Source organism: Rhamphochromis sp. 'chilingali', assembly GCF_963969265.1.
Source record: "Rhamphochromis sp. 'chilingali' genome assembly, chromosome: 11".
Lineage (NCBI taxonomy): Eukaryota > Metazoa > Chordata > Actinopteri > Cichliformes > Cichlidae > Rhamphochromis > Rhamphochromis sp. 'chilingali'.
The window spans coordinates 36,180,872-36,195,866 of NC_137938.1; the positions used below are offsets into that span (position 1 = coordinate 36,180,872).

Below are 14,995 nucleotides of genomic sequence, written 5' to 3' on the forward strand. Positions count from 1 at the left end.
ATTTTGTTATTATTCAATTCAGAACTGCCCAGACCAGACACAGTGACGTTTCACCAGAATCCCTTTGATCTCTGGTCTTCTTTATGACATCAGCACACGAAAACCTATAAATAGGGGAGAGGTTCTCACTCTTGTCAGTCTTTCAAAGAGAGTGGAAGAATTCACTAGGCAGGAAACTACTGGAAACTTGCGTTTCTGACACAGTTGACGGTATTTTTAAAAAATCTTTTAGTTGGTACAGAGATTTAGCATCAACTTCAATTTGAAATATGAGTCTGTCAAATCCTGTTGTATGCAACATGAGAGCCGAGAACGAAAAACTTAAACAGCAAATCAAAGAGCTGAAAAATGAGAATAAAACTCTCAAACAACAAAACTCTACCATACGTGACCTTAAAGTCGAGAACGCCGACCTTAAGGAGCAAAAAAGAGAGCTCATAAATGAGAACAAGATTCTCCAAAAAAACATTGAAGTTCTCTTCAAACGAAGTGGGTTCTCTAAAAACAAGAGGAAAAGAGACCTGCAACTAGAGAATGAAACAATTCACTTCAAAATTCAAGAGCTGGAATATTGGAACCAAATTCTAAAGGATTTAAACAGCTCCAAAACCAAAGAGATCCAGCAACAGAAAGAGGTGATGCAGGAAATGGAAGCAGAAATCAGAGAGTTGCAAAGCAGCAAGACAGGCTTGGTTATAAAAGTGGGAGACATGGAAAAGGACAACCAGTCTTTAAGAGAGGAAAATGATGTGACGGTAAAACGCATGTGTGAGCTGAAAAGGGACTTTGAAAAGGAAAAAGATGACATGCAACAGGAAATACAGGCTGTTAAAACTGAGCTCCATCAGGCAAACACAGCCTTTAAAGAGTTACAAGAGAGTGAAGAAAGAAAAAGGATCATGAATGAGGAAAACAAAACAACGGACAGTGAACAGCTCAGACAGACCCTGGAACGCCAATGCTTTGCACATGAAATTGACATATTGAGGCGGCATAACGAACTTCTTGAACAGGACCTCCAGGAGCTTTCCAAAAGGAGTGGTGATTCTCAAAAAGAACTGAAACCACACGATGAGGGTGTGAAAGGAGAATCACGGATCTCCAAAGCCACTGAGAAAGACTCCCAACATGATTTTGAAGTGACCAACAGAGAAAAGGAGTTGTTGTGCCATGAATTTGAGGAAATGAAAAGAGAGCTTGAAGAGGTCAAGAAAAATCAGTATGATTTACAGGAAGCCTTGAAAACAGAAGACATGGCGTTGCAAACCCAAGCTCAGACTCCCAAAGTTTCACAGGCAGAACATAACAATCTGATAAACAACTACGATGTCCAAGTTGACATACTCAAACAACAAAATAAGGCCTTAGAAAATAAGGTTAGTGACCTTACCAAAAAGATGTGGAATGGACGGGAAGCGATGAGACAAATGGAAAAGAACTTTCAAGAACAAAGGAAGCTACTCGAAAATCTCCGAGGAGAATTCGAGGAAATTTAGCACAACTACGACTTTGGCCCTCCCTATTAAAGCTGGTTAACGCAGGTTCAATAGGGCTATAACTTAGACAATGGAAGTTCATTTGATTTAATTGGCCCAAAATGAGTGACTGCACCCAGACACTCAGTAGCAAAAAAATTACAGAGATTCAAGAGAGAAAACTGTTTCTGCATAGACTCCTATAGTACTGCAAGTCGTGTCATCGCTTGGTGTCCTGCATAGAGTGCAGGTTTAAGGTATCTACGTATCTTTCAGAATTAGAAGCTATGCTGCGTCAGGGGTTATAACAGCTGTGCCCCCCCCCCAACCGGTCGAGGCAGATGGCCGCCCCTCACTGAGCCTGGTTCTGCCGAAAGTTTCTTCCTGTTAAAAGGGAGTTTTTCTTTCCCACCGTCACCAAGTCTAAGGAGCTTGGAGAAAAGCGCCTGGACTTCTTTAACTTAAAGAAGTCCAGGCGCTTTTCTTTCCAAGCTCCTTAGACTACTATGGCCTTGATGACTGATAACCTTCACAGACACTGTCATCAAGGGTTTGCTCACAGGGGATCATCTGATTGTTGGGGGGTTTTCTCTCTTATATTGTATGGTCTTTACCTTACAATATAAACAGCCGAGAAGCGGCTATTTTTGCCATCCGGTGCTTTAGAAATACATCTTAGCTGAACTGAACTCCATAACATCTGGACCGAAATGCCTACACACAACGGTAGGCATTTCAATCAAGAGCTCTGTCCAAAACGTTCAATGACAAGCATCAGCACCAGGATTGTTTTTTAGCTCACCAACAGTTCATGTTCCCTACCCATTTTTTATTGTAACTGCAACTTTGTAAGACTGGGTTGGGAGATGTTCTTGTGGTGAGCTTTTATTTACATAATTGGTTTCTTTAATAGTGAAATAAAATAAATTTGTATAACTGGAAACAGCGTTCTCCTGTGTGATTATCACATTGTATTCTTTAAACCATATAACAGAATATATAATATATATAATTTACTCATAGTAATATTAATATCTAATGTGATTGAGTTTCCTTATCTCTACTTATGTGCTGATGTGTTCACTGAGGCCATTGTATGGTCCATTTTGGCTGCATTTCCATGTTTTAAACATGAAATTTGCTTATTTAAAGGGTGTCTCATGTATCTCTTATGCAGAAATATGTGTTGCCTAGCTGGACAAATGTAGCACAGGTCTACTATTATTGGTCACGTGTGTTTTCCCCCCCAGCCATCATGTTCTGTTTGTGCTTAGTTATGTCCATGTCTTATCTCCTGTCCCCTTTTCCCTCTGTATGTATTCACAGTGTACGTGTTCCTCGTCGGTTCGTCATGCTAAGTCTGCGTGTCTTATTCCGTCATGTGTCATGTATCACTCCAAATCTCACTGACTTTAACTAATAATAACTGTTTGCTGAGTGTTATGTCTAAAAGGTATTGCACAATCGCCTCTAGTAGAGGATCAGGTTTGTTTTCCACTGATAATGGATTTTAACATGACTGACCAATGATTGTGGAGCACGTCAATGTAGGATCTTATAAATACAACGAGCAAACTTAAATGTTTTAAAATGTTCAAAAAATTAATGTATTATATTTCTGAAGTATGACGGAAGGAAAAAGTTAAATTTTTTCATATTTTAAAAAAAAATCCATGGGTTTAATGGGTCCATCATCACTATATTGAGGGCCTTGTATAATAGCCCAACTGCAAAAGTAAAGATTAACGGTGAACTTTCAGATGCTTTCAAGCTTGAAAGGTCCACAAGACAAGGATGCCCACTGAGTCCACTCTTATTTGCTATTTTTATAGAGCCATTGGCTGAAAGGATTAGGCAGAATGGTAACATAAAAGGGATTAATATCACTGGAAGTGAGCAGAAATTGGCCTTGTTTGCAGATGACATTTTGGTTTACTTATCAAAACCTACCGAATCACTTATGGAGCTCATGTCAGTGTTAAAGGAGTATGGGCTATACTCGGGATATAAATTGAATATACAAAAAACACAAGTTCTTAGTAACTTTTATAGTCCTCCCCAGAATCTGCTCAACAAATACAAACTAAGCTGGGACAAAAGAACTATCAAATATCTGGGCATAAACTTATCAATGGATATAACTAGCTTGGAAGAAATCAACTACCCCCTACTTAAAAAAGATATCATGCTAAATATTAGCAGATGGTCTATCTAAGCATTTCTTCTAGAGTGGACATCATAAAAATGAATATGCTCCCAAAGATATTAAACTTATTCCAGTCTGTTTCTATAGAAAACCCTGATAGATACTTTGTAGAGTGGGATAGGACCCTCTCAAGATTTATATGGGCGGGTAAAAAGCCAAGAGTTAAGTTCAAAACACTTCAGCTTCCCAAAGATAAAGGAGGATTAGGCATCCCTTGCCTACAGGATTACTACAGGGCAACACAAATAAGAAATCTGGTGGGCTGGTGTAAACCCGGATACTGTTCAACAGAGACACGAATCTGGCATTGATATTTGAGATCACAACAGAGACACGAATCTGGCATTGATATCTGACATCACAACAGAGAGACGAATCTGGCATTAATATTTGACATCACAACAGAGACACGAATCTGGCATTAATATCTGACATCACAACAGAGAGACGAATTTGGCATTGATATTTGACATCACAACAGAGAGACGAATCTGGCATTGATATCTGACATCACAACAGAGAGACGAATCTGGCATTAATATTTGACATCACAACAGAGAGACGAATCTGGCATTAATATCTGACATCACAACAGAGACACGAATCTGGCATTAATATTTGACATCACAACAGAGAGACGAATCTGGCATTAATATTTGACATCACAACAGAGACACGAATCTGGCATTAATATTTGACATCACAACAGAGAGACGAATCTGGCATTAATATCTGACATCACAACAGAGAGACGAATCTGGCATTGATATCTGACATCACAACAGAGAGACGAATCTGGCATTAATATTTGACATCACAACAGAGAGACGAATTTGGCATTGATATTTGACATCACAACAGAGACACGAATCTGGCATTGATATCTGACATCACAACAGAGAGACGAATCTGGCATTAATATTTGACATCACAACAGAGAGACGAATCTGGCATTGATATTTGACATCACAACAGAGAGACGAATTTGGCATTAATATCTGACATCACAACAGAGAGACGAATCTGGCATTGATATCTGACATCACAACAGAGAGACGAATCTGGCATTGATATCTGACATCACAACAGAGAGACGAATCTGGCATTGATATCTGACATCACAACAGAGAGACGAATTTGGCATTAATATTTGACATCACAACAGAGAGACGAATCTGGCATTGATATCTGACATCACAACAGAGAGACGAATCTGGCATTGATATCTGACATCACAACAGAGAGACGAATCTGGCATTGATATCTGACATCACAACAGAGAGACGAATTTGGCATTAATATTTGACATCACAACAGAGACACGAATCTGGCATTAATATTTGACATCACAACAGAGAGACGAATTTGGCATTAATATTTGACATCACAACAGAGAGACGAATCTGGCATTAATATTTGACATCACAACAGAGACACGAATCTGGCATTAATATTTGACATCACAACAGAGAGACGAATTTGGCATTAATATTTGACATCACAACAGAGAGAAGAATTTGGCATTGATATTTGACATCACAACAGAGACACGAATCTGGCATTAATATTTGACATCACATCAGAGAGACGAATCTGGCATTAATATTTGACATCACAACAGAGAGACGAATCTGGCATTGATATCTGACATCACAACAGAGAGACGAATCTGGCATTAATATTTGACATCACAACAGAGAGACGAATTTGGCATTAATATTTGACATCACAACAGAGAGACGAATCTGGCATTGATATCTGACATCACAACAGAGAGATGAATCTGGCATTAATATTTGACATCACAACAGAGAGACGAATCTGGCATTAATATTTGACATCACAACAGAGAGACGAATCTGGCATTAATATTTGACATCACAACAGAGAGACGAATCTGGCATTAATATTTGACATCACAACAGAGAGACGAATTTGGCATTAATATTTGACATCACAACAAAGAGACGAATTTGGCATTAATATTTGACATCACATCAGAGAGACGAATCTGGCATTAATATTTGACATCACAACAGAGAGACGAATCTGGCATTGATATCTGACATCACAACAGAGAGACGAATTTGGCATTAATATTTGACATCACATCAGAGAGACGAATCTGGCATTAATATTTGACATCACAACAGAGAGACGAATTTGGCATTAATATTTGACATCACATCAGAGAGACGAATCTGGCATTAATATTTGACATCACAACAGAGAGACGAATCTGGCATTGATATTTGACATCACAACAGAGAGACGAATTTGGCATTGATATTTGACATCACAACAGAGAGACGAATCTGGCATTGATATCTGACATCACAACAGAGAGATGAATCTGGCATTAATATTTGACATCACAACAGAGAGACGAATCTGGCATTGATATTTGACATCACAACAGAGAGACGAATTTGGCATTGATATTTGACATCACAACAGAGAGACGAATCTGGCATTGATATCTGACATCACAACAGAGACACGAATCTGGCATTGATATTTGACATCACAACAGAGAGACGAATTTGGCATTGATATTTGACATCACAACAGAGAGACGAATCTGGCATTGATATCTGACATCACAACAGAGAGATGAATCTGGCATTGATATTTGACATCACAACAGAGAGACGAATCTGGCATTGATATCTGACATCACAACAGAGAGATGAATCTGGCATTGATATTTGACATCACAACAGAGAGATGAATCTGGCATTGATATCTGACATCACAACAGAGAGACGAATCTGGCATTGATATTTGACATCACAACAGAGAGATGAATCTGGCATTGATATTTGACATCACAACAGAGAGATGAATCTTGCATTGATATTTGACATCACAACAGAGAGACTGGATGTCAATGTCAGAAAGATGACTGTGATGTCAGAACCCTCTAAATCTTGTAATTTATAGATGGTAAATGGCCTGTATTTGCATAGCGCTTTACTAGTCCCTAAGGACCCCAAAGCACTTTACACATCCAGTCATCCACCCATTCACACACTGGTGATGGCAGCTACATTGTAGCCACAGCCACCCTGGGGCGCACTGACAGAGATATTTAATTCCAAATGATTTGACTGCATCATTGCGTCTTTGAGTTATGACCCAAACTCTCTATCAACTTTGTGAATAAATTCACGTCCCCCTGTGACCTCATAATTACACCATAGTTCAGATGGCATGAATGAGTCATGAGGTCACACCAACAGTGACAACATCAGCAGTGACATCACTAAAGTTGCCAGGTGAGTCCATAAATAGAACCCGTGACGTGGAGCAGGTACCGCCGTTTTGGACAATGCCACGACGCAGGTATAGACGCAGACATGCGAGGTCTTCTCGCCCCGTTCGCAGACACAAGAGACCCCACAAGGCCTCGGGTGTCCGCAGACGTGGGAGAAGATACCGTCGCAGACATTAGACAATCTCAATAAACATGTAGGATGAACATCAAAACTTTGGTCCAATCAAGTTTTTTTTAGATAACATATGTTGTTGTTGTTTTGTATGTGTTTGTTATCAATGTTGTGGAAAAAAGTTAAGCTTAGTAAGCCATCAAGCACTGATCACTCGTAGAAGATCACCAATAGGAGACAGAACTAATTAGAAGGTGTTATTATTCAGTCTGTACATCGAATAGAAGGCACTAACCACAAGGTGGTCTTCAATTCATCTCTGTGTGAATGTGAACGGGGCGAGAAGACCCCCACTAACTGCATGTCCCTAGACTGTGGGAGGAAGCTCGAGAGAACATCCAGACTCCACACAAAGACCCCGGCCTGATGAGGCTAGGGTCCTGAGTTCGATACCCTAAACTGAACGCAGGACAGAGGAAGGGATGGGTGATGTTCATGTGTGCCCAGGTGTATGATGTGGCTCTTTGTCTGTGACTGGTTGGCTGTCCCAGCCCTGGCCCTTCATGTATTTCAGTAATGTCCTTTTCTCCCGTCTCGTTTACATGTTTTTCCCTTGTGACCCATTCCTTCTGTCACGTGTGTTTCCCCCCCAGCCATCATGTTCTGTTTGTGTTTAGTTATGTCCATGTCTTATCTCCTGTCCCCTTTTCCCTCTGTATGTATTCACAGTGTACGTGTTCCTCGTCGGCTCGTCATGCTAAGTCTGCGTGTCTTATTCCGTCATGTGTCATGTATCACTCCAAATCTCACTGACTTTAACTAATAATAACTGTTTGCTGAGTGTTATGTCTAAAAGGTATTGCACAATCGCCTCTAGTAGAGGATCAGGTTTGTTTTCCACTGATAATGGATTTTAACATGACTGACCAATGATTGTGGAGCACGTCAATGTAGGATCTTATAAATACAACGAGCAAACTTAAATGTTTTAAAATGTTCAAAATATTAATATATTATATTTCTGAAGTATGACGGAAGGAAAAAGTTACATTTTTTTCATATTTTAAAAAAAAATCCATGGGTTTAATGGGTCCATCATCACTATATTGAGGGCCTTGTATAATAGCCCAACTGCAAAAGTAAAGATTAACGGTGAACTTTCAGATGCTTTCAAGCTTGAAAGGTCCACAAGACAAGGATGCCCACTGAGTCCACTCTTATTTGCTATTTTTATAGAGCCATTGGCTGAAAGGATTAGGCAGAATGGTAACATAAAAGGGATTAATATCACTGGAAGTGAGCAGAAATTGGCCTTGTTTGCAGATGACATTTTGGTTTACTTATCAAAACCTACCGAATCACTTATGGAGCTCATGTCAGTGTTAAAGGAGTATGGGCTATACTCGGGATATAAATTGAATATACAAAAAACACAAGTTCTTAGTAGCTTTTATAGCCCTCCCCAGAATCTGCTCAACAAATACAAACTAAGCTGGGACAAAAGAACTATCAAATATCTGGGCATAAACTTATCAATGGATATAACTAGCTTGGAAGAAATCAACTACCCCCTACTTAAAAAAGATATCATGCTAAATATTAGCAGATGGTCTATCTAAGCATTTCTTCTAGAGTGGACATCATAAAAATGAATATGCTCCCAAAGATATTAAACTTATTCCAGTCTGTTTCTATAGAAAACCCTGATAGATACTTTGTAGAGTGGGATAGGACCCTCTCAAGATTTATATGGGCGGGTAAAAAGCCAAGATTTAAGTTCAAAACACTTCAGCTTCCCAAAGATAAAGGAGGATTAGGCATCCCTTGCCTACAGGATTACTACAGGGCAACACAAATAAGAAATCTGGTGGGCTGGTGTAAACCCGGATACTGTTCAACAGAGAGACGAATCTGGCAATGATATCTGACATCACAACAGAGAGACGAATCTGGCATTGATATCTGACATCACAACAGAGACACGAATCTGGCATTGATATCTGACATCACAACAGAGAGACGAATTTGGCATTAATATCTGACATCACAACAGAGAGACGAATCTGGCAATGATATTTGACATCACAAATTTAAATGTTGGTATGGTTAAATGTTATCCTGTGTGACACTCACACATGCATACACATATACAAGTGTCTGTAAACTTTGATATATCTTTCCTACAGGATCAATAAGAATCCATATGGGTACCTTCACCAGCAATAAAAGGATCAATATTAATAATCCCCTTGTTGTTGGCAAAGATGATGTTCCTGATATCATCAAAGCTCATGGTAAGACCTTGCACAAAGTGATACGTGTAAAATAAAAATGTTTTTTAGTCCAAAATAATCTCAGCAAAGTCCTTTGTCATTTTTTGCTAAGCTGTTCACAGCTAAATGATTTGAAAGTCCTTGGAAGATAAATGCTACCAGGAACGTCATTTCATTTGTACTTTTAGCACGATTAAAGTGTTTAATCTATAATACTGAGTAGACTTGCAGTCCTTTAAATTGAACTGCACATGTTTCACAGACACAAGTTACACAAACAAGGAACCAAAACAGTGGATGAGGTTGGACACATTAGATGGGTGGTCTCTTAACAATAACTGTCCTTTTTCATGAGACAAGGATATGCAAAACAATAATTTATAACAATCTTCAGATGTTTGAAAACTAATAGAATTTTGAAGATGTGAAAAACATTTCTGTGCCGCTTTTCTGCTAATGGTATACCTGTAATTATGGCAATGGACTCAGTTTCTTGGCCCAAGGTTGCTGTTTGGCTGCTCACTGTCTATATTACCTTTGCTCTGTTGACTCATTAGTTTAAATCCAGAATTTGACGACTACTGTCAAATGTTTCTGCTCTAAATTTTTAGTCAGTTGACAGACCACATGTTTACTCCAGGGGAAGAAATTCATCTTAACTCCTAAAACAAAGAGAAGTGGAGAGAATTTCAATATTTAACTGTGTTTCAGGATCACTCATGCTGATTGCCTGGATGACCACAGGATCACTCGGCATGATGGTTGCCCGATATCTAAAAAAAATGGCCAAGGGAAAAAAAATGTGCGACAAAGATCTCTGGTTTATGGTGAGACATCATAGACAAAAAACCATGTATTATCTTTTCAATGTGGAACCAAAGTTTTTGTAAACTAAACTAGGCTTGAAAATAACTTAAACTTGGTGTGTTTCCAGAATAAATTTCATGACTAAAAATATTAACTTCATAAGTAATTTCAGATATCCAATCCAATCCAAGATATAATAGACTTGTAAGACAGCTTGGTCCAAGCCTAATGTTATCTGGACAAATGTATTGGTTTAGCTGCCACAGTATCATGCTGTATTCTTTGTGTTCCTCCAGGTCCATGTTGGAGCAATGTGTCTGACGGTAGCAGCCACAATCATTGCTTTCATCCTTGTGTTCGTTCATTCTCAGGACTGGTCTGGGGTTAGTACACTGACTCTGCTAGATTCTAAGAATCTTAGTTAAGTTATGGTTTTGTACTATTCATTACAGCGACAATCAAATGATAAAACCGTGTTTCTCTGTAATAATATTTATTTTCTTATTTATTCCAACTAAATTTTATGTGTTGTTCACACAGAATTGGGGGTAATTGTTGAATACAAATTGTTGATTATATGAATGCAAATACCCTCCAAATTATGTTGCAACATTTAGATTTCATTTAATCCCAGTTTTTAAACCCTATATTTAAGTACAAATGTATTTATATAGCACTTTTCAAGATCATTTCTGCAAAGTGCTTCACAATCAAAATAGTTAAGTTAAAAAGAACTCCAAACGTTCCTCATTGAAGATTTAGTTGATATTGCGTGGACATCAAGAGTTTTAATTACATTAGGCACAAACAAGGACTTTGTTTTCTGTTTGAAGAAAATGATCAGCCATTCATTTTTTTAAATAGTCCAAACACCTATGCAAGACCTGTTGCTTAGAAAGTGCAAAGAGTGTGTTTATACACCACTTTGCATTTAATCCTTAGTTACTCTCTGGCTCTCGTCCATAACATTTTGCCTGTCGTGTCTCCCCATCACCTCCAACCAGTTGCAGCAGATGGCTGCATCACCTGAGCCTGGTTCTGCTGGAGGTTTCTAACAGAAAAGAAGGGAATATTTCCTTCCCACTATCACCAAAAGCTTGCTTCCACCAGTTGTAGTAGTGATGCAGAAACATTATGCCTTTTGACAACCAATCCACATATGAACAGGTTCAAGAAATAATTTGAGGGATAAATGGAATCTGTGGGCTGCATCCAGTTAGTTTCACTTTAGTTTTTTATAAAACAGTCATCTCATGGTGCTTTACATTAGAAGGATGAGCCAAGGGAGTTTAATATAATTCAACTTAATATGAATGCGATAACCATACCAACCAGGTATGGACCCCTCCAACCCTTGGCTTTGGTGTGCAGAAACAACTCCCGTGTAACAGTAGGACCCTCTGGCAAAACCAGACTGAAGGAGGACGATCATCTCCAGCTTTTGGTTGTGATGTGATTGTAGAAGAGAATAGCGACACCATGTAAAACCTAAAGGACAAAATGCAAACTATGGAGATGACAAAAAGTTGGTGCATATTTATAAGCCAATATTGCAAGTCATTAAGACAAAAGGCAAGTGGAGCAGAAGTGCCCCTCATGGGAGGTACATCTAGAAATGATTAAGTTCTCATGGTACTCTCAAAGGTACTCGTACTTTTCACTCTGGGGTTATTTGTGGAGGCTTTACCTTCACTTGGGTAGTAGAGCAAGTCATCTATCAAACAGAAGGTCCATAGATCAATCCTCAGCTCCTCCAGTCTGCAAGTTGCATCCACAGGCAAGATTAATATACCCCTTCAAAGTGTTTTTTTTTTCTTTTCTCTTGATATTCATTAAGCACTCTTTAGTTGTGTGTTTCAGCTCTCAGACTGATATTTATGCCCCATGATTAGCACTGTTAATGTGTTTGGTATCCAGGGAGCACATCCAGTGTTGGGGTGCCTGGTTATGATCCTCTCACTCATCCAGCCTATCGGGGCCTTGCTGCGCTGCGGACCACAACATCACCTGTATGTATCCATCTGTGTGTGTTTAATTAATATACTATATCATGCCTATACACATTTAAGAATACTCTGTTCAAATATTATTTAAAAAAAAATTAAAAATGGCCTCACTTTTTTTTTCTCTACAATTATTTAACAAATTTTGAAAACACGATAAACCAAAGGAATGGGGCAGTACATGCTTAATGACTAAATGCACTGCTCACTCGGCAAAGTGAGGTTATAAAGTTATTTGATAACCCTAAGAGTTGTATTCATACTTCAGCCATAAAAGTTTTTAAAATTTCAAACTTTTGCAAAGTGTAGCCTGCATGTGCTTTATCAGAGCACACTTTCACACTGAAACACCAAGTAGGAAACTAATTTGCACATGACTCGTGAAAGTTATTCCTTCCTCTTAGTAATAATGGTACTTTTAATAAATATAGCCTGGTTGTAGCTTTGGAGGCCAGACTCAGTAAATGAAATATTTTTTAAGTGAAATATAGATTTAGTAAAATTGTATGTTCAGTAATGATACTTGTTTTCATAAATTGGATGCAGGAGAAATCTTAGACAAGAACTTCAGAAGCTGATGATTTTATAGTTCTTCTCTTTTCTTTGATAGGAGGTATCTGTTCAACTGGACACATTTTTTAAATGCGGTGGTAATAAAATCTATAGCTGGTAAGCTTGTGTTTTACTTCATTCTACCATCTTGCATATATGAATAGAATAGAATAGAATTCAACTTTATTGTCATTGCACATGCACAGGTACAGGGCAACGAAATGCAGTTTGCATCCATCCAGAAGTGCTTAGTGATATAGATATATTACAATATATATTAGCAATAATATAGATATGTAAGTATATTACAGAAATGGGTCTATTATGTTATAATGTACACGGTATGAAGTATGTTGTGAATATTCTATAACTACAAGTATGTACAGGCTGTAGTGAGTACAAGCTATGTACAGGATATGCTAACATTTTCAATAGCAGACACACTGTCACCCATGCTGCTCGTCTTAAAATGCCTGCTTCTTTGTGTCACACAGTGGCAGCCATATTTACAGGCCTGGACAGGATTGACAGTGATGATGGGTGGCTATTGAAAGTGATGGGTGGCTTCTTTGCCTGGGAAGTTCTCTTCATCATCATTTTGGAGGTCCATGATTGGGTAGTTAAACACAGAGGTAAGCCTTTTTTTTTTGCATTTCAGTGATGAAGGAAAAAATCATCACTACCCATATACACTTTAATGACAAAAACCAATCTAGACCCAACAGTCCATTTGCACGGTGAAGAGCCACCTGATCAGTTCAGCAGCATTTAGCTGACTGAGCGAAGAGTATAACCCCTGTACACCTCAGAATGTGGTTGGATGGGTAAAATAAACAGCACTGTATCACAAGATTTTCTGTGTATAACACAGCAGCATCAAATATTGGTATTTATGAATTGATGAGTGAAAACGCGTAAGAATGTCTCAATGGTAGTCTGCTGGAACAAAAGCTGTTACACTTTAACTGTGCTGAAGTACAGCGACAAAGGAATCTTTATCTTTCGATTTATTAAATGCATGAAAATACTCTGGGAATACTATACACGAAGGCTCAGCTCATGCACCACCAACCTAATGTTATCAGAGAGAACTTGCATTGAATTGTCTCAACTGAGACTATCCAATTTTGGACACGTGTAGTTTGACAATGCTGTGGCTCAATGTGTGGCTCAGTCACACAAATTATTAAAAAAAAATATGATCACAACCTCTTTGTGTCTACAAAAACTGGTTAATGTTTGGTGATTTTTAAAAAATGTTTTACCCCCCCGTGCCGCACACACTTTCCATGACCAATGGCAACTTGACATGCTAAATGTTTACATAGAGCTTCCAGCACATTGTTATCGTTCTGAAAGTTGTTGTTTTTTTGTTTTTTTTCAATCACCACAACTACTCAACTCGACTCAATTTTATTTAAATTGATTTCAAATTGTTCTTCTTCTGTTAAAGCTTAAAACTAATATCATAACTCAACCTGTATAAATAAAATGATTAAAAACATAGCTGACTGCTTTAGTTCACTTCAGTTAATGTGCCCTGCAATATTTCACTGTTCTTTGCTCTGGGTTTCAGATGATACTGCTGATCAAATGGAATCAGCATTGGTAAGCTGAAAGAAATATAAAAGCAAGCAATCACTGATTGCCACAAGATGGAGTATTTCTAATATAATTTTACTTTTTTTGTCAGGTCAAAGGTGACAGTTGCCTGATCGCTGTGTACCTTCTGGGAAACCTTTGCTTTTTGGTGGCACTTCTGGTTGGAATTGGAGAAAAATGAGCAGCAGCAGAATCTTCCAGAGTGTTTCCCTGTAGTTTTGTTGAATTTTATCATCAATTTTAACATACTTGATGAGAGACTGCACTGGAAATTCAGACCCACTGATGCATCAGTTGGCGAATCCTGGAAAGTTTCTCAGTAATGTCTTTAAAAAATATTACTTATGTTTTTTTTCTCTTTTGCTTTTAGTTGATAATTAAGGTGTACTTTCAATCAGCATTCAATTTCACTGGGCCAAGCATTACTGTCGTGTGTGTGTGTGTGTGTGTATAATATGTCTCACAGTTGCAAAGAAAGAAGTAGTTTCAGTCGCCTTTAGCCTCCACTCTGGCTGCCAGGTAAACCAGTTTCATTTTACAAGCTGGTTACATTTTTTAAGCCAAACAGCAATTTTGTATTAAAAAGTACTTTTAACAATTTTTCCTTTTACATTTTTAAATCAGGTCAACTCGACCCACATCATAATGGGAGGGTTAAAGCCCTTTTCACACATTAACATCTGTTAAT

General features: G+C 38.3%; 1 protein-coding gene across 1 annotated transcript; it reads left to right on the plus strand.

The window, feature by feature from the left end:
* Positions 1 to 9,242: 9,242 nt before the first annotated feature.
* On the plus strand, positions 9,243 to 14,750 carry LOC308405994 (putative ferric-chelate reductase 1). Its single transcript, XM_080896805.1, has 8 exons — positions 9,243 to 9,364; positions 10,055 to 10,170; positions 10,447 to 10,533; positions 12,068 to 12,159; positions 12,764 to 12,822; positions 13,200 to 13,337; positions 14,282 to 14,313; positions 14,399 to 14,750. Exons 1-8 carry the CDS (start codon positions 9,274 to 9,276, stop codon positions 14,486 to 14,488), a joined length of 705 nt encoding a protein of 234 aa, XP_080752931.1. The 5' UTR covers positions 9,243 to 9,273; the 3' UTR covers positions 14,489 to 14,750.
* The last annotated feature ends 245 nt before the right edge of the window (positions 14,751 to 14,995 follow it).